At 44.9% G+C, this 27561-nt stretch overlaps 1 protein-coding gene and 1 long non-coding RNA gene across 2 annotated transcripts in view; both read right to left on the bottom strand.

The window, feature by feature from the left end:
• The window catches only part of LOC137633919 (uncharacterized), a 56817-nt gene extending 40598 nt beyond the window's left edge, over positions 1–16219 (bottom strand). The window contains exon 1 of the long non-coding RNA XR_011042348.1: positions 16082–16219. This is a non-coding gene — a long non-coding RNA (uncharacterized lncRNA). The remainder of the gene's footprint in view (positions 1–16081) is intronic.
• On the bottom strand, positions 199–3356 carry LOC137633560 (uncharacterized). The gene is made up of 2 exons (XM_068365842.1): positions 959–3356; positions 199–820 (listed from the first exon to the last, which is right to left on the bottom strand). The coding sequence occupies exon 1, from the start codon at positions 3349–3351 to the stop codon at positions 1354–1356; it is 1998 nt and encodes a 665-aa protein (XP_068221943.1). The 5' UTR covers positions 3352–3356; the 3' UTR covers positions 199–820; positions 959–1353.
• Positions 16220–27561: the final 11342 nt, after the last annotated feature.

Here is a 27561-nt window from a genome sequence, read left to right as displayed (position 1 = left end):
GATATCGCGAACAGATCCACAGTTGGAGAACCTCACAAAGTCAGGACTGTTGGCTACTAGATCATTCAAAGACCACTCGAAGCCCATCATCCGAGTCACTCTGCTTAGATTGTCTGCAAGCACACTCCTCCAGCCTGGAATGAAGCAGGCTGATAGGAACAAAGAGTTGTCTTCTGCCCATCTTAGTGTGGCGGGATGTTGCAAGAACAAGCCCCACACCCTGAATCACACTTACTGACAATGGTCTCCTCAACACATACTTTCCCCTTACGTTATCTAAAACTGGACTCTTAGACAAAAGGACACAAAAAACAAAACATAACCTTAAAACTATATATTTCTTACAAACTATAATAACTCCAACCAAAATCACCAGCATCAAAAACTTACACTAAATATACTATAAATACCATTCAAATAACGCAAAAAAATAACCTAACAAACTTAAATTACACCGCACACCAACACCAAAAATAAATATATATATGAATTATCTTGTATAAATTATTATGGGACACCAACACTGTCCATACACACAAGCCAACTGTCTTTTATGGCACAACACCACTATATATAACCAGAAGACTGTCTTAAATATCCTTAACAGCCTTAACTCCTCGGGGTCATGGGTGTCATCGTCGTCGATATCATCATCATCATCAACATCATCATCCTAACTCTTAATTGTAATAAACAGGCCAGGTCGTCAACAGTTGATCAATCAAATGAGCAGTCCAAACAAAATCGTAATACAGGCCAAGTCATCAACAATACATCCACTTTCAAAAAACTTGGGTCTCTCCAAAGGAGGAATCACGGCCTGCCAAAAATAAAGAAAGAAAAACACTTACGAACACTTCTAGCTAACTGAACTATCGCACTATAATCAAAGATAAATAATAAATTGTTCCTATCATTCACAATCACGACAAGCAAAGATAAACAAAACTGTACTTACTTTGAAAATCAAAAAAAACACTTCCACGCTGGTCGAAAATATATAAATAGTTATCCAGCACTCACACAACTGCCTTATGCTGCAGTCAAATAAAAAAAGCATTCGCTCCGAAACATTCACCACTGTCGTAACCTAACTAAAAAATGTAAACAAACAATCTCATTTGTACCAACAGTCTTCCTCACCACAAACGATCGTTACACTAACTACTTTCGCTCGCTAACACAATCTCTCTCTCTCTCTCTCTCTCTCTCTCTCTCTCTCTCTCTCTCTCTCTCTCTCTCTCTCTCTCTCTCTCTCTCTCAGGATTTGGCAAAAACAAAAATAAAATAAAGCAAAAATAAATCCTCCACATTCCTCCCCCCTTACTTTGCCAAATCCTTCTCACACAACACTTACATTATTTTTTTCATAACCCAGTCGCAGTCGGGAACGGGACCTCTACTCCGAGTAACTGGGCCTCCATATACTCTCTCATTCACTTCTTCCTTATCACAATCATTAGCTACATTAACACTATTCCTATCTAAATCCCTATCATCTAATATATCATGTACAATCATATCTACCTCGTTCTCATCTGGCCCTATAATTACACTCATTTCTGTAAACAGTTCATCCATTTCATCAAAAACATTCTCAACTTTAGTAAAAGATTCATTCATACTACTAATCATTCTCCTATCTCTCACTCTCGCATTCGTCATCCTTTCTTTTACATCACCTAAGGAAAAGCCACACACACTATAGGTATCATTCATACTCAGCCATGATTCATCTGTATTAACACATTTATCTTCCATACACACTTGCACATTTACACCCTTGTCATACTTATTTCTATTCTCACTTTTACTTATAAAATTTCCCCTTCTTTCATCTTTACTTAAAGCTCTTGTATTCTTCCTTTTCTTATATTCTACTAACACTAACTGTTTACCTTCCAGACCTAAGTCCTCATACATACTAGGCTCACCCTTGTTCCTTTTCAACCATTTACTCATCCCATTCTCTTGGATATACTCAGGTACCTCTTTCCATTTACGCAACTGGTTGTGGTGGGCCCTAATTTTTTCCACAATACCACCCACACACAACTTACCCAAAACGTAACTTAATCCACTTGAACCAACTTCTAACACATCATAGGGACCTTCAAATTTATCACGCACCTTATTTACATTCATTCTACCCTTTTCAATTACTTCTTTCATCACTCTCTCACCAACTTTAAAGCTTTCAAACCTCTTATTTGCTTTCCTCCACACATCTCTATCATCCTCCGACACACCCAACCTCGGTCTTATTATCTTTTCAAAATTTAAAACAAACTTACATGGAGACATACCCGTACTCTTATGCACTGTTGCATTGTAAGCCCACAACGCTCTACCAACATACAAATCCCAATCATTACCACATGTACTCATCATTCGCAAAATTTCAGTTAATGTTCTTACAGTCCTTTCAGCCAACCCATTCTCACTTGGCATATAAGGAGTCGAATACACATGTTCAATACCCCATTCTCTTAACATCTGCTCAAACTCCCATCCAACAAACTCAGGGCCATTATCACTTAACATTCTCACAGGCTTACACACACACATCGGCAACATCACTTGACCAACCATTCTTGCAACAGTCTCGCTCCGTTTATCCTTGATGGGTATTGCATAGGTAAATTTACTCATGTGATCAACCATAACAATCATTCCCACATGTCTTCTCGCAGTCACAGGCAACGAAACACAATCAATCACAAACATCTCAAATGGTTCTTTCATACGTAATCTCAAAACAGGCGGATTAGCATGCACTCTCTGATACTTCCCTTTCTGGCAATCTTCACACGTAGTCGCCACATCCTTACATATCTGACTCAACCCAGGTGTAAACAATCTCTCACGCATGCATTCCCATAATTTATTCTTACCCATATGCCCATATCTGTCATGCACTAACATACACATACTTACTGCTGCATGCATTGGAAACACAGGAACATATATATCTTCATCCATTCCTTTATGTAGAAAATAAACAATATTCTTACACACAATAAGTCTCTTACTAACTTTCTTATACACCTCTAAATCAGACGACCATTCTTCTACCTCAATACTATTCAACATACATTCACGTAACCTTTTAATTTCCTCACATTCATCTTGCATTTCTTCCACCTCCTCTTTAGTCAGTAGATCATCCTCACTCCTCGTAATATCAACCATTCCAACAAAATTCGCCATAAATACACTATTATCTTCTATCACAACTACTTCACATCCATTTTTCAGAAGCAAACCACTACCAATATCAACTGATAAATCATGCAATCTTAAAAAGTCAATTCCTATCAAAAAACAACTAGGCATCTCATTCTCTCCCATTACAATAAAATTATGTTCCACCTCCATACTTCCCAGTTTTACTTTCAAACGCACTTCTTCCCAAACTAGCAAACTTCCTTTACCTATCCCATGAATTCTCACACTCGTACATTGCCGTTTCACTTCCCAATTGTACCGCTCTATTTCCTTGATAACAGACATATTCACTAATGACACTTGTGCACCTGTATCAATTAAACTACAGTATTCATTCTCATTTATACCCACATACGTCATCATTCTTCCTTTTACACCATGCATACAAATGTTTACTCTCCTATCAATAGGGTCATCCTTATCACACCCATGGTCATCTTCGCTATCTTCTATGCTCATACCACTCTGATTCAAATCACTCGGACAATCCTCCTTCTTACTCAACAACTTGCAACATCTTTCATTACATTGTAACCTCAATATATACTCCCTTTCAGTCTCTTTATTTGCTCGGTACTGCATCGGACGATTCCACCCAAAATACAAATAAACAGTGACACCATATAACATACTTACTACCAACAATACTTTTGATAACAATTCACCCTCAAGCATACTATCCTCCTCCTTATATGCCATTTCTTTTGATACTTCATTCCTAACACTCATTCTAAGCTCATCTATACTAGCAGGTATATCCCTATTCAAACCCTTCAATTTAACCTTATTTAACCCACACAAAATACATTTATACACCATGTCATCCCCTTCAAAACTTTGTACCACCATTAAATCTTCCGGCAACCTTTCAAAATTACTATCATTCTCGCTACTCTCTTCTATCTTACCATGCATTCTTGACATCGCATCTGCTATCACGTTCTTACTCCCAGGTACATATTCTAGCTTAAAGTCAAATTCATTCAAATCCTCTATTGTCCTCGCAACTCTAGCATTCACAGACTCTTTCCTAATCATGTACACTAGGGGCTGATGGTCAGTACGCACAATAAATTTCACACCATACAAAAATACCTTCAACGCTTTCACGCAAAACCTTATCGCAGCCAACTCCCTTTCAATCGTGGAATACTTTCGCTCAGCCTTATTAAATGCTTTACTTACATACGCTATCACTCTCAACTGTTCATCTCCGTTTATTCTTTGCATTTGAACCAAGCAACCGCCCATACTAATCCCACTAGCATCCGTATATAACTCTAGCATACTCGCATGTTCACTATAATCGGGAAAAGCCAAAGTGACGTCTCTCGCAGCCTCTTCTTTCAAGTTTTCAAATGCTTCAATCATACGCTCATCCCATTTCAGTCTCGTACTATTTCTCTTACCTGTCCACTCATTCAAAGGCTTCCCTATTCCCGAACAATCTCTGACAAACTTCCGACCAAATTCAATTAACCCAAGAAACCCTCTCAACTCACGCACCGTATGAGGACGTGGAAACTCTCTCACCTTACTCACAAACTTTTCACTCTTCCTTATACCCGATTCACTCACCACATGCCCAAGAAATTCCACCTCCCCGGCCAACCATGTACACTTTTCAAGCTTAACTTTCACCCCAACTTCTATCAACCGTTCTAATACTGCTTCAAGCAACTGCATGTGTTCCTCAACTGTCTCACTAGCAATCAAAATATCATCAATAAAAACAGTCACCTTCTGTCTATCAAACCCAGCCAAAACTACATTCATCGCCCTCTGGAAGGCAGCAGGCGCATTAGCAAGGCCAAAACTTAATCTTTTAAACTGAAAATGACAACTTCTACTTGAAAATGCCGTAATGGGCCTGCTCCCCTCTGCCAGAGGCATCTGGTAATAGCCCCTAACTAAATCTAACTTTGTAAAAACTTTCATACCATGCATCTTATACACACAGTCAGACACTACATTCATCGGAAAACGTTCTTTAACAGTTACTTCATTCACCTTCCTATAATCAATACACATCCGTAAACTTCCATCCGGCTTTCTTACAGGTACAATAGGGCTATTCCAGGCACTCTCACTCCTTTCTATTACACCCATTTGTTCTAACTCCTGGCACTGCTCTTCTATTTCTCTGGCAATAGGCGGAGAAAAATGTCGGGGACGCTGATATATGGGGGTATCATTACTAAGAACTATCTTAAATTCAGGCAGCTTTGATCCCCCACAATCCTCGTCACCGCGACTCAAAACTCTCCGTCTATCCCATAACATCCTATACAATTGTTCCCTTTCCCCCTCACTTATATTCTCATCTACATTAATTCTTTCTTTCAAACTTTCATAGTCCCAATCGTCATCCGGCTTTATCTTACCCGTCATAACCCGTCTCAATTTAACATACTTTTCATCCTCTACATTGACCAACGTATACATACATCCCATACAATCACCCTCACGTATACCCCGTATTCTCTTCCTCCTTACAGTCGGCAACAAGCTCACATACACCTTCGGCTCCTGCAAATTCAAAATACCATCATACACATGCACACTTGCTTTCACCAAATTACTTGCTTCCGAACCTTCCACTACATATTCACAATTGTCACTATTGGCAATTCCCAGACTATTCGGCCATGCAACTTTTACACTGACAACCTCACTCGCATCTTTAGACAATTTAACACCTTCTTTTGCTATTAACGGCACACCTTTCCATACCTTCGTACATACACTACCATCTTCATTCAAATAAAATTCCCCACAAAATTTACCCTTAACTTTCATCTCTATCATATTTACACTAGGATGTACAATCATACCGCATTTTTTCAAGAAGTTATAACCTAACAACACATCGTATTTGTCATTTACTCCCTCAACCACATAAAAATCATTATCTTCCATCATCAGCCCCCCAATCATAACATTTTCTCGTAACTTTCCTTGCACAGACATACTTAAATTACCGATCCCTTTCACTTCACCTTTACACCCCCTACATTCACACACATCCCTTACCTTATCGTATGCATTCCTAAACATTAAATTGACACCACAACCAGTATCAATCAGACCAACTAGCTCTATTCCATTAAAATTTACTTTTGCACTCATGCAGTCATAAGCTCTTTCGCCCATCACGTCTTCATGTAATAAACCTTCACGAACATGCATCACATTCACTCCGCACACACTCGAGGACTCACCCAGCTGAACCCTCTTACACTCTAGTTTCCCGAACATCCTGGCTGATTTCCTCCCTTCTTCCTACATACCCTAGCTACATGCCCATCTGCACCACATTCAGTACACTTACCCCGTGGCTCCTTGCACATTCTAGCATAATGCCCATCCTTACCACAATTACCGCAAATCACATTTGTACGATTACTCCGACATCCACTCGCTATGTGCCCTGTCATACCACACCGATAACATTTTACCCCTTTCTCTTTCGTGCACTCGCTAATTCTATGCCCTACCTCACCACATCCAAAACAAGCACCAAGAGCCCATCTACATTCATTCTTCTTATGTCCTACTTTCCCACATCTATAACACTTCTCTTCACGGATACAACTACCTGACCTATCTTGCGGCGCACTAGCACTCCTATCCCTCCAAACCTGATTCCCTTGCCTAAACCCTTCATTTGTCCTTACAGGTATTCCCACATTACTCGCCCTAACACTCCTATCTACTACATTATCAGCTACCCTCATTGGTCCTCTCAAAATTGCGTCCTTATAACTACCAAATTCTATTACACTTTCTTCCATTCCAGTTCTTACACTCACAGATTTACTTTCTTTCATGCACCTATCTAACTCATAATCCTCAACTATCTCTAGTATATCATCCCATGTCAATCTCTCTTGCGTCCACCTCATTTTCTCTTTGCGTTTCAAATTAATAAATTCACACACATTCTCAGGTACTGTTGCCAAAAACTTCCTCATTAACTCCTTATTCTCATTTATACCTTCATCCCCATACTTCTTCCTAGCTAAAGTTTCCAACCTACATACGTACATTGATATAGCTTCTCCTGCATTCATCCTTGCCTCATCAAAATCATTTTTACGCTTATACTTAACACTCCCTTTCATACGTTTTACCTGCTCAATTATTCTCGTTTTCACACTTTCATAATCAACGTCCCCTACACTCATTATCACTCCATACATCGTCAACAAATACCCAGTCAAATATTCTCCTAACTCCCTAGCCCAAACTCTTTTACTATCACCATACTTATCCTGACAATACCTCTCATACTCCTTGAAAAAATCATTTACATCCCTACTGCTATGCTCATTGAACCTTTCACACCGAGGTACCTCTCTCATAAACACAGTCTTACACACATCACGTTCATTCTCACTGCTATCATCACTGTCTACTCCCTTGTTACCTTCTTCCTCATTCGAATATAATGAATCCACTTCCACACTTAAATTCCTATCCTTAACCATTCCCTTCTTACCCTTTTTCTTACTTACCACTTTCACCCATTCACGATCGTCCTTGCTATCAGCCCGATACTTTTTCTTCTCTTTCTTCACATCACTTTTACCTTTCCTTTCATCTTTCCTCTCCCCTTTCTGTTCATCCTTACTATGCCTAATTCCCTTATCTTCAATATCACCATCACTATTACTACTATCACTATCACTTCCTTTCCCATTATCACCTACCTTAACCTTCTCTTTCACTACCAACCCATTACCCGAAGCTGAGGACACTCCTCCGACTGCACCTTCACCCATTATAGTTTTCATCATCCCCATGACTTGCCCCATCATATCTTCCATTCGTTTCTCCATTCGTTCTTCATTCTCTCGCATCCTCATCTCAACACATTCTTCCACTCTCTCTACTGTCCCCTTTAACTCCCTAAGCTCCTTCTGCATCGCCGCATTCTCCCAGTTCAACCTCTCATTCTCTATTAGCAACCTCTCCTCACGCTCCTTACTCAGCCGCAATTCCTCCTTCAGTAACTTGTTCTGCTCTTCCATTTTTCATCAACCTTATATCTAATATCTTATCCTATCAGTCCTTCGTCCAAGAGTCCAGCTATCAGTCCCGCCTCAGCAGTCCCTGTTCGGGCGCCAAAATAATGTGGCGGGATGTTAAAAAACAAGCCCCACACCCTGAATCACACCTACTGACAATGGTCCCACAACACATACTTTCCCCTTACGTTATCTAAAACTGGACTCTTAGACAAAAGGACACAAAAAACAAAACATAACCTTAAAACTATATATTTCTTACAAACTATAATAACTCCAACCAAAATCACCAGCATCAAAAACTTACACTAAATATACTATAAATACCATTCAAATAACGCAAAAAAATAACCTAACAAACTTAAATTACACCGCACACCAACACCAAAAATAAATATATATATGAATTATCTTGTATAAATTATTATGGGACACCAACACTGTCCATACACACAAGCCAACTGTCTTTTATGGCACAACACCACTATATATAACCAGAAGACTGTCTTAAATATCCTTAACAGCCTTAACTCCTCGGGGTCATGGGTGTCATCGTCGTCGATATCATCATCATCATCAACATCATCATCCTAACTCTTAATTGTAATAAACAGGCCAGGTCGTCAACAGTTGATCAATCAAATGAGCAGTCCAAACAAAATCGTAATACAGGCCAAGTCATCAACAATACATCCACTTTCAAAAAACTTGGGTCTCTCCAAAGGAGGAATCACGGCCTGCCAAAAATAAAGAAAGAAAAACACTTACGAACACTTCTAGCTAACTGAACTATCGCACTATAATCAAAGATAAATAATAAATTGTTCCTATCATTCACAATCACGACAAGCAAAGATAAACAAAACTGTACTTACTTTGAAAATCAAAAAAAAACACTTCCACGCTGGTCGAAAATATATAAATAGTTATCCAGCACTCACACAACTGCCTTATGCTGCAGTCAAATAAAAAAAGCATTCGCTCCGAAACATTCACCACTGTCGTAACCTAACTAAAAAATGTAAACAAACAATCTCATTTGTACCAACAGTCTTCCTCACCACAAACGATCGTTACACTAACTACTTTCGCTCGCTAACACAATCTCTCTCTCTCTCTCTCTCTCTCTCTCTCTCTCTCTCTCTCTCTCTCTCTCTCTCTCTCAGGATTTGGCAAAAACAAAAATAAAATAAAGCAAAAATAAATCCTCCACATTAGCATCTCCACTCCTAGATGGCAAAGGTGCTGCCTAAAGGTACTGCCTTGCTTGTTCACCTAAGCCACGACCGTCATGTTGTCAGTCATCAACACCACAGAATGACCCACCAGTAAATGATGGAACTGCTGTATGCCTAGAAAGGTTGCCCTCATATCTACGAGATTTATATGCTGGTACCTTTTTGACTAACCAGAGCCCAGAGGCCAAGTGGTGTAGTATGTGGGACACCACCTCCTTTTGACGCATCTGAAAAGAGCATCAACTCTGGGGAAAGAACGAGAACGTCAACCCCTTGGCGGAGATTCTCGTCTGCTACCCACCACCTCAAGTCCTTCAGCTGCTCGGGTACCACGGGGACCAGCATATCCAGGAAGTCCTCGTCTTAAACCCACCTGGATTTGCTGCACTGAAGAGATCGAATCCAGAGGCGGATGTTCACAACTAGATAGACCAGGGATGACAGGGGACCTAGGAATGGGCCTACCACTTTCCTCAGCCTCTGGATTTTGTAGTCTGATGGGAAGACTTTCTGCAAACTGGTGCCGATGATCATTTCCAGGTAAACCAATCTTTGAAAGGGAAGCAGGGATGACTTCTCAAGATTTACCACGATCTCCAGATCTTGGCAAAAGACAAGGAGTCTATCTCAGTGTTGAACAGTTGCTATCAAGTCTGCTAGTATCAGCTAGTCGTCCAGGTATCTTAGGAGGCAGATGCCAATCCTGTGGGCCCAGGTTAACATGAAGATCTGAGGGGCTGTTGAAAGACCAAAGCACAGCTCCTTGAACTGGTATTACCTGTTGTCGTGTAAGATCCTTAGATATTTCCATGAAGTTGGATGGACTGGGATCTGAAAGCATGCGCCCTTGAGATCCAGTGTGCACGAGAAGTCTTGAAGTCTTACCACTTGTCTGACTGTCTTTATGCTGACCGGAGTTTGTAGAACAAACGAGTTCAGAGCCGAGAGGTCAATGACAGACCCCCACCCTCCAGACGCCTTTTTCACAAGAAGGAGTCGACTGAAGAATCATATGGACACATCGACGACCTCCTGGAGAGCGCCCTTCTCCGACATAGCCTGGATTTTGACAGCTCCTTTACAGATCCCTTCACATTGGAGCTCAATGGAACTGGATTCTGAGTCAATAGAGGGAGAGATTGAGTGAAAGGGATGCAATACCCTCAATGAATCACAGAGATTGCCAAGGATAGGCCCCGTGCAGCAGCTGTAGCAGTTTGCAGACTACGGACAGACATAACACGCAGACTGCCTAGTGTCCAAATGCCGACCACAATCCACCTTTCCACTGAACAAAAACATGCCCAGAGAACTGGGCACTGGGCATCACCCCTTGATTTTATACTGGGCAAGGGGACCCAGCTACAACCTTAGAATTTCTCCTCTTTTCTAGAGTTTACCATCCCTCTCTTGGATGTGCTAGGTAATGTATTTTAAATAAAGAAGAACCCAGTGTTTTTTTTTTTTTATTCTAGTAGGTGTTTCTTAATTTCAAGTAATAATGACATGACAAAATCGGAGAGAATTCTTATTTTTCCTAACGATACACACCTTTAGCTATTCATAGGGAAGATAAGAGGGAAGTAATGTTCGAGCTGGGTCCCTTTGCCCAGTATAAAATCAAGGGGTGGTGCCCAGTGCCCAGTTCATCCTAGATTGTTTACCTTTTACCCAGATTTATGATTATTCCACTGTTTTACCTTTTTGTGTAGTGAACGTTGGAGTGTGGTCGGCATTCGGACTCTAGGCGGTCTGCGTGCTATATCTGGCCACAGTCTGAAAACCCCTGCAACAATGATATGCTGGAGAGTGTGGACACACTGGGGAGCACTGACGGGCTGGAGAGCGCTGGCATGCAGGAGAGTGCTGCTGAGCTGGAGAGAGCTGGCGTGCTGAAGAACACTGGAGAACTGGAGAGCGTTGGCGTGTAGGAGAGTGCTGGCGAGCTGGAGAGCACTGATGTTCTGGCGAGTGCTGTCGTACTGGCAAGCGCTGGCATGCTGGCGAGCTGGCAAACGCTGATGCGCAGGAGAAAGTGGACCCACTGAGGAGTACTGACACGTTGGAAAGTGCTGACGCGCTGGAGAGTCCTGGCGTGCAAGACAGTTCTGGCGAGCTGGAAAGCGTTGACGTGCAGGACAGTGCTGGCGAGCTGGAGAGCGCTGGGAAGCAGGAGAGCACAGGCAAGCTGGAGATCGTTGACGCACAGGAGACAACTAGCAAACAACAGAGCCCTGACGTGCTGGTGAGTGCTATCGTGCTGGAGAGAGCTGAATCGCTGGCACGCTGGAGAGTGCTGGTGCACGAGAGTACTGGTGCGCTGGAGAGCACCCGCGAGCAAAAGAGTGCTAGATCAAAGCTGGCAAGTGAGCAGGAGTGTGCTACCAAGCTGGAGAAAGCAGGCGCTCAGGAGAGTATTGGCAAGTTAGAGAGCACCAATGCACAGGAGAGCGCTGCAGAACCGGAGAGTGGTAGTCCCATCCATATACCAAAGGCACTTCCCCCAACTTTGGGGGGTAGCCGACAACAACAAAAAACAAAACAAAAAAGGGGACCTCTACTCTCTACGTTCCTCCAGCCTAACCAGGGACTCAGCCGAGTTCAGCTGGTACTGCTAGGGTGCCACAGCCCAACCTCCCACATTTCCACCACAGATGAAGCTTCATACTGCTGAGTCCCCTACTGCTGCTACCTCCGCGGTCATCTAAGGCACCGGAGGAAGCAGCAGGGCCTACCGGAACTGCGTCACAATCGCTCGCCATTCATTCCTATTTCTCGCACGCTCTTTTGCCTCTCTCACATCTATCCTCCTATCACCCAGAGCTTTCTTCACACCATCCATCCACCCAAACCTTGGCCTTCCTCTTGTACTTCTCCCATCAACTCTTGCATTCATCACCTTCTTTAGCAGACAGCCATTTTCCATTCTCTCAACTTGGCCAAACCACGTCAACACATTCATATCCACTCTAGCCGCTAACTCATTTCTTACACCCGTTCTCACCCTCACCACTTCGTTCCTAACCCTATCTACTCGAGATACACCAGCCATACTCCTCAGACACTTCATCTCAAACACATTCAATTTCTGTCTCTCCATCACTTTCATTCCCCACAACTCCGATCCATACATCACAGTTGGTACAATCACTTTCTCATATAGAACTCTCTTTACATTCATGCCCAACCCTCTATTTTTTACTACTCCCTTAACTGCCCCCAACACTTTGCAACCTTCATTCACTCTCTGACGTACATCTGCTTCCACTCCACCATTTGCTGCAAAAACAGACCCCAAGTACTTAAACTGATCCACCTCCTCAAGTAACTCTCCATTCAACATGACATTCAACCTTGCACCACCTTCCCTTCTCGTACATCTCATAACCTTACTCTTACCCACATTAACTCTCAACTTCCTTCTCTCACACACCCTTCCAAATTCTGTCACTAGTCGGTCAAGCTTCTCTTGTGTCTGCTACCAGTACAGTATCATCCGCAAACAACAACTGATTTACCTCCCATTCATGATCATTCTTGCTTACCAGTTTTAATCCTCGTCCAAGCACTCGAGCATTCACCTCTCTCACCACTCCATCAACATACAAGTTAAACAACCATGGCGACATCACACATCCCTGTCTCAGCCCCACTCTCACCGGAAACCAATCGCTTACTTCATTTCCTATTCTAACACATGCTTTACTACCTTTGTAGAAACTTTTCACTGCTTGCAACAACCTTCCACCAACTCCATATAACCTCATCACATTCCACATTGCTTCCCTATCAACTCTATCATATGCTTTCTCCAGATCCATAAACGCAACATACACCTCCTTACCTTTTGCTAAATATTTCTCGCATATCTGCCTAACTGTAAAAATCTGATTCATACAACCCCTACCTCTTCTAAAACCACCCTGTACTTCCAAGATTGCATTCTCTGTTTTATCCTTAATCCTATTAATCAGTACTCTACCATACACTTTTCCAACTACACTCAACAAACTAATACCTCTTGAATTACAACACTCATGCACATCTCCCTTACCCTTATATAGTGGTACAATACATGCACAGACCCAATCTACTGGTACCAATGGCAACACAAAACACACATTAAACAATCTCACCAACCATTCAAGTACAGTCACCCCCCCTTCCTTCAACATCTCAGCTTTCACACCATCCATACCAGATGCTTTTCCTACTCTCGTTTCATCTAGTGCTCTCCTCACTTCCTCTAATGTAATCTCTCTCTCATTCTCATCTCCCATCACTGGCACCTCAACACCTGGAACAGCAGTTATATCTGCCTCCCTATCATCCTTAACATTCAGCAAACTTTCAAAATATTCCGCCCACCTTTTCCTTGCCTCCTCTCCTTTTAACAACCTTCCATTTCCATCTTTCACTGTCTCTTCAATTCTTGCACCGGCCTTCCTTACTCTCTTCACTTCTTTCCAAAACTTCTTATTCTCTTCATATGACTGACCCAGTCCCTGACCCCACCTCAGGTCAGCTGCCCTCTTTGCCTCACGTACCTTGCGCTTTACTTCCGCATTTTTCTCTTTATATTTTTCATACTTCTCTATACTATTACTCTGCAGCCATTCTTCAAAAGCCCTCTTTTTCTCTTCCACTTTTACCTTCACTCCTTCATTCCACCATTCACTGCCCTTCCTCATGCTGCCTCCAACAACCTTCTTGCCACATACATCACTTGCAATCCCAACAAAATTTTCTTTTGCTAACTTCCACTCCTCCTCTAAATTACCAGTTTCTCTTACTCTCACCTCGTCATATGCCATTTTCAACCTTTCCTGATATTTACTTTTTACCCCCGGTTTTATTAGCTCTTCAACCCTCACTAGCTCCCTTTTACATCCACCTACTCTATTCCCCCACTCTTTTGCTACAACCAATTTTCCTTCCACCAAAAAATGATCAGACATACCGTTAGCCATACCCCTAAACACGTGCACGTCTTTCAATCTTCCAAAAATTCTTTTAGTTATCAACACATAATCCATTAATGCCCTTTCTACTACTCTTCCATTTGCCACTCTTACCCATGTATACTTATTTTTTTCTTTCTTTTTAAAAAAGCTAGCACTTACTACCATCTCTTGTTCAACAATCATATCTACCAGTCTCTCACCACTCTCATTTTCACCTGGTACGCCCTACTTCCCAATGACACCTTCTACCTCTCCAGCGCCCAGTCTAGCATTTAAGTCACCCATAACAACTACATAATTCCTTCTACCCAGTCCTTCTACATAGCTAGTTAATTCATTCCAGAACTCATTCCGCTCTTCTTCACTTTTCTCACTACCTGGCCCATACGCACTGACAAACGCCCAACATTCCCTACCCAACCTAACCCTTACCCACATTAACCTAGATGATATCTCCTTCCATTCCACTACTTTACCTGTCATCCATTCACTCAGCAATAAAGCCACACCCTCTCTCGCTCTTCCCCTTTCAATCCCAGACACTCTACCAGACATTTCACCAAACATCACTTCACCCTTTTTCCTTTCATCTTTGTCTCACACAAGGCCAATACATCCATCCTTCTACTTCTAAACATACTTCCAATCTCACATCTTTTACTCTCTATCGTACTACATCCACGCACATTCAAACACCCCAAAACTAGAGTGCGGGGAGCAGTCACTCTCCCCCCAGCTCCATCTCTTTGTTGCTGTCTCACAGGATTTTTTATACAGGAGAGGGAGTTCCCAGCCCCCTCGTCCCGTCCCTTTTAGTCGCCTCTTACGACACGCAGGGATAACGTTGGCGCTATTCTAATTGATTTATGCCCCCGCGGCCACAGGGGGCAGTGCACCTAAATAACTTTCATAATTATTTAATTAATGCTATTTCAACCGGGAATGCCGTTCTACTAACTAAATAACACATGCCTAACGAACGACAGCGCCCATGGCGCCTCTGGTAACAGGCCTAGCTCCTAATCACAATAAATTACTCTAATTTCAATGTGAAACAGGAGCTAAAATATACACATTGTAAAGAATCAACTCAACTTTCCAGAGGCGAAAGAAGCTGGAGATTGCATAATAATCCTTGCAGAATCGATCGAAAAAGTTAGATCAACAGGAAACACCACCGTGCAAATTCGCTACAGAATTAGGAATGTCCGCCATCTCGATACTCAATAGTAGTATGGGAAGTAGAGTAACCTTGATAACAGCTCCCCTTCCAAAATTGCTACTCTTCCCCCTCAAAGCGAAAACGCTATTCAGGGTGAAGATCGCATGTGTCATATAAAGATATACATCCCTGATGTTATGCGATATCCTTGAGAGAAATTTCAAGGATATTCGCGCCAGGAGTTAGAATTCCGGAGACCTAAACGTAAATTCTCTGGGAATATCACTGTAGTACATATGTCCCTTTGGAAGCTGCTATTAGGAACCTTCCATCAGGACGACATGGCTTGAGCCCAAAAATCCACCATAAATAGCGTTGGTTTGTATTCCAGTCACGGAACCATTGTCACTTGTTCCAGTGCAACATACAAACCTTCAGTTCTTCACATAGGAGACTCACCTTAAGGTGGGTTGAGAACCTCAAACCAACTGGCTGGCTACTGTCCCAGGATGACCTCATGTGCTTCATAGGAGCTGCTCCAGAGACAGCCTGACACCTCGTTTTCCTCGTAGGATGACAGCCTGGGCAATCAGTGCTGGAAGGAGTAAAAGATGTCAATGGGAGGTGAATAGATAAGTATGCAGTAGGGGTGAGCCCATTCATAATCTATACATTGCCCGACTCCAACTTGTTTGTAGAACGGGGACATGATAAATATGAAAAAATTTCCAAGTAATTTGTATTTTTCCTAATAATATGACAAATTCGAAGATAATTTGTATTTTTCCTAACCATACAAACCTTAGCTATTTACATAGGGTATTAATTTCAGCGTAGCTGAAATGGCGAGCCATTAGATTTTTAACGAGGGTTAACTATCCCCTCGCTAGTTAGCAAGGGGGTATGGGAGGGGTAGCTAGCTACCCCTCCCCCCTCACACACCTGTGAACTGATTCACTTCGCTTAGAGGTAGGGCTTCACGGGGGACAGGGCTGGCGGGCAAATATGTGTAAATAGCTAAGGTTTGTATGGTTAGGAAAAATACAAATTATCTCCGAATTTGTCATTTGTTCCGTAACCGAAATACAAACCCCGCTATTTACACTGGGTGACTTAATCCTTAGGAAGGGTGGAATAAGTCCCAGCCATACTGGCTTTTGGCTTTGCCCGGGGATTCATTATCCGAGTGTGTCAGCACTCAACAATAAAGAGTCCCTGCACCTCGCTCACACCTTGCTATGCCAGGGCTGCGGCCTACATAAGCTGTGTGTGAAGGATTATGTGTGACTCGTCCAAGGAAGTTGATCTGAAGTTCTTTAGATGGAAAACTTTAGGCTATGACTTTCCCAATACCACCTCGTCAGGGTATGGGGACGTGACAGTATTAACTTAATACTAGGAAAAACAAGGAAACATGGTTTACTCACGGTGGTTTGAGTCAGCTGTGCAGAGAACCTAGGATGCTGCTTTCCCCAAGAGAAGGGAGGATGAAGAAAAGAATATGGGCCGGACATAACTTTTCTTTCATGCAGACTAAAACCGGGTAATAATGCCCTCAACCCTCTGCTACTTGTCCATTAAGGAGCCTGAGGTTTAAACCAGCTGTTGTGCAGCCACCACAGAGCCGATAGAGAACATATCGAGCCTCCAGTGGGTCACGTCTTGCAGGTAGTGGGCTGTGGTCGTCGTCTGACGGTTTCACACTCCTGCTTATAGAACCTGCGTCGCTGAGAAGTTCTTCTTGAAGGCCAGGGGCATAGCTACGCCCCTGACATCATGCGCTCTAAGGCGACATGAAGGAGGAGAGTCAGGATTCAGGGACAGATGGATCACCCTACAAATCCATGCAGAGATGGTATTCTTGGTGACCCTCCTCTTTGTTCTCCCAGTGCTCACAAACAAAGCTTGCACATGGGGACAAATGCAGCCGTTCTTTGAGATATAACCTCGGACTCCTTACTGGACACAGTAGGGGAAGGTCTGGGTCATCTGTTACAAAACGAAGACTCGAAATCCGGAAAGAGTCGAATCAAAGATCCGGCACTCCCGGATTCTGTGTCTTAGCCACAAACTCAGAGATGAATATGAACGTTACCTCCCCTCATCCCCTTGCATGGGCGATGTCGACGAGAGACCATGAAGTTCACTGACTCGGTTGGCCGAGGCCAATGCTAGTAGGAACACCGCCTTCCAGGTTAGGTGGCGATCTGAAGCCTGGCGAAATGGTTCGTAGGGAGGTCTCTTAAGAGACCCGAGAACTCGAACCATATTCCATGGAGGAGGTCTCACTTCCGACTGAGGGCAGGTAAGATCATATCTTCGTCTGAGTAGGGAAAGTTCCAGCGAGGGAGAAATATCCACTCCTTTGAGCCTGAAGGCTAGACTTAAGGCTGAGCGATAGCCTTTCATTGCCGAGACTGAAAGGCGCATTCTTCCCGCAAATATACGAAGAACTCCGCTATTGCTGGAATAGTGGTATCGAGTGGAGAGATACCCCTTACGACTCCAACCACAGGAACTCGCCACTTTGCCTGGTAGACCCCAGCGGATGATCTACGCAGGTGTCCAGACATCCCGTTCGTAACTCGTTGCAACAATCCTCTCAGCGAGGAGATGCTGGATAGTCTCCAGGCTTAAAGTCGAAGCGAAGCTACGGCTTTGTGAAAGATGTTGGCATGTGGTTGTTTGAGTAGGTTGTGCCGTAGAGGGAGTTCTCTCGGAAGTTCCGTTAGGAATTGCGGAAGGTCCGGAAACCATTCCGCGTGATGAGCCACAAAAGGGTCATCGAGAGATTGACCAATATTCTGGTCTTGTTGAGCATCCTCCTCATCAGACAGAATGAGGGAAAAGCTTACACGTCGATGTTGTCCCACCGTTGTTGGGATTCATCTTGCCAGAGTGCCTTGGGATCTGGGACTGGGGGGGCAATACAGCGGGAGCTTGAAGGTCAGCACTGTAGCGAACAGATCCACAGTCGGGTAACCCCACAAAGTCAGGACATTGTTGGCTACTGGAAGATCCGAGGACCACCCGGTACTCATTATCTGAGAAGCTCTGCTTCGACCGTCGGTGAGTACATTCCCTTTGTCTGGGATGAAGCGAGCCGATAGAGGAATCGAGTGGACTTCAGTCTATCTTAGTACCTCTACTGAGAGATGGGATAGCTGCTTGAAAAGGTACCTCCTTGCTTGTTGATGTAAGCCACTACTGTGGTGAAGTAGCTCATCACACCACAGAGTGATTCGCCAGGTCCTTGTTGGAACTGTTGAAGGGCCAGGAAAACGGCCTTCATCTCTAGCAGATTTATATGGAGGCACCTTTCTGATTCTGACCACAGGCCTGAGGTCCTGTGGTACAGAACGTGGCCAACCCCCCCCCCCCCTTCCTTTGAGGTGTCCGAAAACAGCATCCAAACCGGAGGAAGGAACGAGAAGATCCCTTTTCCTTCGTAGGTTCTCGCTTGTCATCCACCACTGGCGATTCGTCCGTTCCGCAGGATCCATAGGGATCATGGTGTCCGGGGAATCGCAGCCTTGATTCCACCAGGACCTGAGTTGCCCCTGGAGAGACCTCATCCTGAGGCAACCGTAGAGAACTAGACGACCCAAGGGTGAAAGGTGACCGAGGAGACGTAACCACGATTGGGTTGGAAGCTCTTCTCGTCTGAGGAAAGGGCTTGCGACTCTTTTCAGCCTTGCTATCCTGTCGTCTGATGGGAAGGTGTTATGGAGATTGGTGTCTATAATCATGCCTAGGTGAACCAGTCATTGATTGGGCAGCAGAGCGGACTTCTCGAGACTTACCATGATCCTTTGATCTTGGCAAAGTCGTAGAAGTTTGTCTTGGTGTCAAAGAGGGAATGACTCCGAGTCTGCTAGGATCAGGCAGTCATCCAGATAATGGAGGAGACAGAAGCTGATCCTGAGAGCCCATGATGAAATTAGGGTGAACAGTCCGGTGAAACCATGTGGTGCTGTGGAGAGACCGAAACACGGCACCTTGAACTAGTACTCCTTGTAGTCTATGCTGAATCCTAAGTACTTTCTTGAAGGCGGATGGACTGGGATCTGGAAGTACACGGCCTTCAGGTCCAGAATACACAAGAAGTCTTGCGGTATACTGCAAGACTGACTGTGTCTGCGGTCCCCATGCTGACCAAAGTATGCTTTAATCTGGACCTCTGCCCACAGAGTTTGCCGCCTTGCTGATCCCATGACAAGGGTATTAAATGACACCGGATTCGTCCTCAGGGGAGGTAGAGGTGTTGTGAACAGGACGCGATATCCCTGACTGATTACAGAAATCGTCCAGGAAACGGCCTTGAGTTGCCGCAACCTATCTGCGCAACCTTGTAGGTATCCCGCCACTGGCGGACATGCAGGGAAACTGGCAATCCTAGCGTTTGCGGCCTCGGCTGCTCCTTCTAGGATTCTTCCCTCCCCTGAGGGACTAATTGCCTTTCTTGTCCTTGACCGGAAAGGGCTTAGACCCCACTGTCTTAGCTGCCGTTGTTTTGGTGGGACGTGGTTGCTGAGGTGCTGGAGGTTTATAGGACTTGAATGTCAAAGCCCCATATAGGAGGGAGTCTTAGTGACTTCCTACACCTCTCAGCCGCCTGCTTCACGTCCTTAAGCTCAAACAGGTTCGTTCTCATAGCGAAAGAATGTCTGAGCCTGTAGATTTTGGTGCTAGGGGACTCCCGTTACTGTCTTGGAGTCCTTTGACTCCCTCCCGGGAGGGATGCAGGACTCCAATCAAGACGGAGGCAGGCTCTTCTCCACCCCTATTCGAGAAGACTTTACCGCGCAGGTGGGATTGGGGAACGTCTCACCTCCCGTGACTCTTCTGAGGGCGAGAAAACTTTGTCCCAAGATGAGGGAGAAAAGTCAGGGGGGAGAGTGCCTGCCTCGAAGACTTACGAGGAGACAGCTACGACCTCGTAGAAGTTACCTCGTCCGAAACACCTCTTTTCCTCATCGGGGGAGTGGATGTAGCCAAGGATTTGTGGCTCAACTCAGAGAGAACAGCTTAAAAGCCTGTGCTACCGCTCTGATTAGTCCCAAACCAGGCTGCCAGCTGACGGTTGCACTGTCAGACACTCCCTCTGGAGGGGAAATCACCTGTAAAAAGATAAGGAAGGCATGTCCCTGGGCCTTTCTGGAACCTTCCCCCCCACCGGCAAGCGCGCTGTTCTGTGCTTGGGGAGGGGAGGGGAGGGGAGGGGAGGGGAGGGGAGGGCGCCCTTACCGCGACGTCCGGCAGCCTCGCGCGGGGGAGGGTATTGGTGATTGCGCTAGGGAGCGCGCTGGCGCTCGCGTGATGGGGAATACCCGGGGGTCGCACGTAAGAGACTGTAGAAGCGCTGATGCGGGCGCACGGGAATACCCTGGGCTCGCGCACGGGAGACTGCTGAAAATGCTCGCATGCTCGCGCGCGAGACTTCATAGAGTGAGCAGGAATCATATTGATGTGCAGAATCAGAATGAAGAGCCAGTGTGGACCAGAATGTTGGAGCGTGCTGCCTCGCGTAGGAGTTTGTTGGCGCGCGCGAAGAAGATCGTTGGCGCTTGCGCGTGTAAGATCGTCGGCGCTTGCGCGCGTAAGAAGATCGTTGGCGCTTGCGCGTGTAAGAAGATCGTTGGCACTTGCGCGTGTAAGAAGATCGTTGGCGCTTGAAGATCGACGGCGCTTGAAGATCGTCAGCGCTTGTGCGCTTAATAAGATCGTCGACGCTCGCGCGCTTAGATGATTGGCGAGCGCGCGCGGGAAACCATCAGTGCCCGCGCGCGGACGATCGTCGGCACTTACGCGCGTAGGAAGATCGTCAGCGATTGCGCGCGAAAGAAGATCGTCGGCGCTGGCGCGCGTAAGAAGATCATCGCCGCTAGCGCGCGTAAGAAGATCATCGGCGCTGGCGCGCGTAAGAAAATCATCGGCGCTGGCGCGCGTAAGAAGATCATCGGCGCTGGCGCGCGTAAGAAGATCATCGGCGAGCACGCGCTAGTGCGCTAGGATGCAGGGTCAGCTGACAGGACGATCAGGAACTGGGATGTGTCCTTAAAAAGGGGCGGTCATCCCTCGATGAGGACCGTAGGCAGGACTGCTTCAGAGTCCAGAGCCGAAGTCCTTCGTTGCAGTGCAAGGTTGAGCTGGTAGATCGGTAGGTCAGCTGGCTCAACACTGGAAGATCTGCTTGATACTCCAAGGAAGGGTCTCTATGAGAGACCTTTCCCGCGAACGGGAGAGGTGCCCTTCATAGAAGAGACTAGGAGACACTCGCAGGCTGAAGCACTGGTGAGTGCCTGTGCGCTATCTCAGGAAACTCCAACAATGTGCGCTGATGCGCAGTCCCTGGAATAGGATGTCTCTGGATGGCAGTCTCAGGAACAGCAGGCGAGCGAGCAGGAGTACGTTGGCGCGCAGGGGATACCCGGCGCTTAGGGGACTTACTCACAATGTGAGAAAGCCCCTTTTGTCCCGAAGGGACTGGTGCCCGTTGGATAACAGGGTGCATGGGCACCCACAGCGTAAGCAGCCAGGAACGGAGACGGCAAGTCTAGGAGATGGCTGGTCTAATCAGGAACAATCCTCCGAAGATGGGTCTCTATGAGTGGCCTCTCTCGTGATCGAGAGAGGTGAACACTTCGTAGAAGAGACTTGAAGACACTGGTGATGGCGCCCCTTAGGGCCATTGGATCAGCAAACTGACCTATAAGGAGCAATCCTCCGAAGAGGAGTCCTTAAGAGTGGTCTCCCTCGCGAACGAGAGAGATCACCAGACTGAACCTGCGGCTGCTCAGCCCCTTGAGCATAGCTGCAGGTGCGCCCAGCCTCGCAACCGCTCAGCTCCTTGAGCATGGTTACAAGTGCGGTCGCTCAGCACCACGAGCATAACTGCCCAAGGACCAGGAAAACCCATCCAGGAATTATTAAGGTATGAGAAGTTCCCCCTCTCCAGGGGAAAAAACTCACACCTGGGAAGGGAACCTCCTTCGGAAGGGAAGTTACCTACCCCTGGAGGCGAACCTCCTTAGCATTCTAAGATGAACTAAAGAGCTGACAGTTGTTACGGGAGAACTTCTAGGAAAAGGGAACACGCCCATGACGACGTCCTTTGAGGGATGGCAGCGACAGCAGACTCCCCAGGCACATACAGGACAGCTCTGCTTCATTGGCACTCTTTAGTCAGACGAAGAAAAATTGCATAGTAAACTGGGAAAATAAAATTAAATAATTATTTAACAGAGATTCCCCAGGGAGGAACTCCGAAGAGTAACCCCGAGGGAATAGCAAAAAATAAGAATTAAAAATTAAGTATGCGCCCTCCTCCCCCACTGACATTCACGGGAGAAGGGGGAGGGCGGAGAACTGTAACAAAAACAGAATTATAACAGAATATTAATTATGTAATTCATCTAAGAATGACCACAAATAGTAAGAACCACTGACCCCTGAAGGGAAGTGTTCTCCACAGAGAAGCTGAAAAGTTAACAAAAAAATACAATTAGATTCCATTAAAAATAATTGAGACAAATAAACAGAATAGCAACCCAACCCGCAACGGGAAAGGAGCTTACGTAATAGTACGTAGTAGTAGTTGTAGTAAGGGGTGAATGACCTCGAGTAGAGAGAGACCGTAGGCAATAAAAACTCCCACATTCCCTTCGCTGAGAATCCAAGTTCCCCGTAGGAAAGGAGGAACAGCGAAGATAATAGATGAATGAAGAAAGTCCAGCGATGACGATCCCCACGGCGGCCGAGTTAACGGAAAAGCCGAAGGAAAAACTGATGGATCAAGAGGGAGAGGCCATATCCCACAACGGAACCGAGGTGGCCTAGCACTAAGCCGGTGACGTTGTCGTACACTACACACACAGCACAAACACTGAAATGAAAACTTACTACATTTCTATACACAAATATATACAGAAACATAAAGAATGTTATATATATATATATATATATATATATATATATATATATATATATATATATATATATATATATATATATATATATATATATATATATATATATATATATATATATATATATATATATATATCACAAATATAAGAAAAAGTAAGAAAAAGACAAAAAGCATTAATGGCTGTCAAAGAGGCGAGGGTGAAAGCAGACACGTCCGATCACCACCCGCGCCAAAGTAAAAGTGGGCTTACCACACAGGTGTGTGAGGGGGAGGGTAGCTAACTACCCTCCCTACCCCTCGATAACTAGCAGTGGGGTAGTAAACCCTCGTTAAAATTTTAATGGCTCGTCCTTTCAGCTACGCCGAAAGTAATACCCACTTTAAATAGCGTGGCTTGTATTCCAGTTACGGAACAAACACTTTTTTCACACTCATTTTTAAACATAAAAGAAAAACGTATTAAACAAGCAAGAAATACTGGAATCCAGTAACTGACATCTTATTGCTTCAGCTGCCAGAAGACGAGTGAATGATCAGCCACAAGCAAATGGCCACAACTGGCTTCACCCGCAAATAACCCAATTAAACATCGACTTGTATCAACGTAGGAACAAATGCCTTCTACGACACCAATCACAGAAGATGACCCACTTAGCATTGTAGACAGATGCAGAGGACCTCTAGATAACCAGACATCTCATGTGCAATGCCTCACAAAAAGCCTTTCACTCAAAGGAGAAGCTGGATAGCCTCCACCCGTGAAGAGCCAAGGACTCAACGACTTGGTGGTAGCCTACCTCTGCAGGTGCGGCTGACAGAGAAGTGTATGCCACAGGGGTAGTCCTCTCAGGACCTCAACCAGAAAAGCAAGCAGAATGGGAGGATATCTTGAAGCCACTAGGGTTACCCAGAGTCCTGGTGGAAACAACACACTGTTGAGATCAGGCTGAATGGCAGAAAAGAGGTCATGTCTAAGTGATCCCATTGTTATTGGAGGGCATCTAAAAACAACACCTACGGGTCCGGAATGGGGGAACAAAGCTTGGGGAGCTTCCTGTTCAGCCAGGGGGCAAACAGGTTGATCCTTTCCGCTTCCAGAGGATGTAGGGACCATTCTGCTTCTACAATCAGCCTTTGACAGCCTTGTGTGTCTTGCTATTATATTCCTCTTGCCCATAAAGAGGACAGGAGACCATCTCCCATTGCTTGTTGATGAAGGCCACTATGGTGGTGGTGATGCCAAAACCTTCTTGGAATTCTTGCAATACCAAGAATACTGCTTGCATCTAAAACCCGGTGTGCAGACACACGCACGCAAGTCTGGAGGCTGAGAGTCGAGTGGGACTCCCTCGTTTAGGTTCTCCTGGTTGAGCCAGCAGTGGACCACTGGAACAGGATAGACTGAGAATCCCTGTTGGCTAACCAGTGATCCTTCAGACACCATTAAAGGGATCTCTGGTGGAGATACCCATGAGGAACGAGCTTCTCTAATGAGGATAGGTGAACAAGAAGACATTCCCTGCAGAGAGCTGGTACTTCTGCCTTGGACAGGAATGGTTGCAAAACCTCCCTGAACCTAGTGATGTGATCATCCGTTAAAAAGACACTCACCGCTACCATGTCTATCAGCATGCTCAAGTACTACATCCTCTACTTGGGTATAAGATTCTACTTCTCCCAGTTTACTTCAATCTCCAGATCATGGCAAAATGTGAGGATCTGATTACGATCCTGAAACTACTTTTTCAGGAACAACCAATCATCGAGATACCTAGGCAAGCATATCTATTGCAAATGGGCCCAAGTGACTACCAAAAAGGACACCCAAATGAACTGCTGGGGACCCATACACAATCCGAAGCACAAATTCTTGACTGGTACACTATAACAGAGGTAGAAGCAGGGATATTTTAGAGAGGGCTGAAGAATAGGCACTTTTAAGTATGATTCCTTCGTGTCTACTGAAAGGATAACATCTCCCTTTCTGAAGGAATACAGCACAGACTGTACTGTCTCCTTCCTGAACTTCTTCCGGGGAGAGAGGTCGATGACCAGCCTCCAGTACCCTTCTCCACCAGGAAAAGCTAACACTAAAAGCCTGGAGACTCCTCTTTAAGGACTTCAAGCTCATTCTTCAACATACCTTCCACCTCTGCCCACAAGGCCAGGGCATTCGTTGATGTTGGATGCTCTAAGTGGCAAGACAGGCGCCTCCCTACTCGTGGTAACTCTGGGGATAGGTCTTTTTCCCTTTTCAGCCACCTACGGGGACCGTGGCTCCCGACGCCGGAACTTTACCTGCCTGGAAGAGAGCTACCTTACTCGATGTATGGACAACCACTAAGCTCCCTGAAAGTAGGGGAACCACCATACCCTTCACCCCTGGCATTGTTGCGGATATTTGACACACTTGCAATTGCCCACGGGGTACCAGGGGAGCAGTAGCCTTAGCTACCAACTCCCTCAATAAAGTCATGGAGGGCCAACCTGAAAGACTTAAGGAAGCCCAAGGCTTCCTTAGGTTAAACTCATCATAAATGGCCTGCACAGTCAAGGGCAAAGAGCTTTCAAGAAGCAGTACTTCAAACGCTATGGATTCCCCACCCACCAGCGAAACCAGAAACGCTCACTGATGTAGCTCTTAGGACTCCAACCCCTGTAACATATTCATAGGGGATTGATCCAGGGCTGAATGCACATGGGCGGCAGCAGTGGTCACACCCCTCAAGGAGAGAGCAGCAGTTATAGAATTCCCGTCTTCTTGGGCGTTGCACAGTCCGACACCATCAAACACTTCGCTCACTTCTTCCCCTTCAGGAAGTACACCTGCCACTGCACAGGAGGCCATGACCTACACTCAGCACATAGGGATGCCTGCAAACAGTCATGCCTCCTACAAGAAGCACAGAGGAAGTGTAGATCTACAGCTAGTTTAACCATAAACTAGTTGCAGCGTCTATCCTCCCTCAAGCGAACATGAACTTCATGCTTCCCATTTCATGAAAAGAACAAAATCAATGCATTTGACAGGCACTGTCTGTACTTGTGTACACAATAGCAGCAATATCAAAAGCGAAGGCTTCATGGCTGGATAACTGTTTGCTATCCAACTTCAATGACTGACTCCAGCTCAGGCTGAATCAATCTCTCCAATCAAAGGACCAGGAACAAACAAACTGTTCTCTTAGGATTAACCACATATCTCTATTCTAATGCTTGAAGTATTAGCAGAATCAGGAAGAGGAAAGGAAGGGAAGCGAGTGGAGTCCCGTCCACAAAAACCACACTAAATAATGGTACAAGGAGAGAAACAGTAAGATTGATGCGATGCCATTTCTATCGTTCAGCAATGAAAAAGTCACTAGGGAAAAGGACAAACTTAAATTTCCCCTTTTAAGGGTCATCCTAGCACAGGAAGACAGATGTAGGAACTCCTTCCTCCAACACATTGCCTAAGGAAAATAAATTTTTCTGAGTTGAATTGACAGTCATCACCATAGCGAGGGAAGGGACACCATAAGTAAAGCCGTCCAACAGGACAGAAGCAGATTATCAGAAGAATGTGCGGATAACTATCACACAGCTATCATAATCAGGAAGGAATTTGCATATCCTGCATCTTCCACAAACACACTTACATACATAATCTCGACAAAACCATCATATAAAAGAAAACCAAAAATCATAAGAGCTAAATGAAAACGTCGGGAATTAGTCTGTAATCTCTGGTGGCTGAAAACAAAATGGCTACTCAGTTGCTTCCCCATCATTGTCAGTCAGTAACTACTAACATATCTCTATAAATTCCAACAGCCGAGTTCAAACCTAGCTAAAAAAACATGCTCACAACAAAGGACGATGATTTGTGTTTACGTACAAACAACGAAGTTTAAGCATCAGACTTTCTTAATAAGGAAATAACATTTAGAAACGAAGTCACATGATCATGAAAAAAGCCAGAGAGACTATTGTGCACCTACTACCTCCCTTTTTCCCAGCAGAGCCAAGA

The sequence above is a fragment of the Palaemon carinicauda genome, chromosome 43 (genome assembly GCF_036898095.1).
Source record: "Palaemon carinicauda isolate YSFRI2023 chromosome 43, ASM3689809v2, whole genome shotgun sequence".
Lineage (NCBI taxonomy): Eukaryota > Metazoa > Arthropoda > Malacostraca > Decapoda > Palaemonidae > Palaemon > Palaemon carinicauda.
This window is presented reverse-complemented; position numbering and strand designations above follow the sequence as displayed.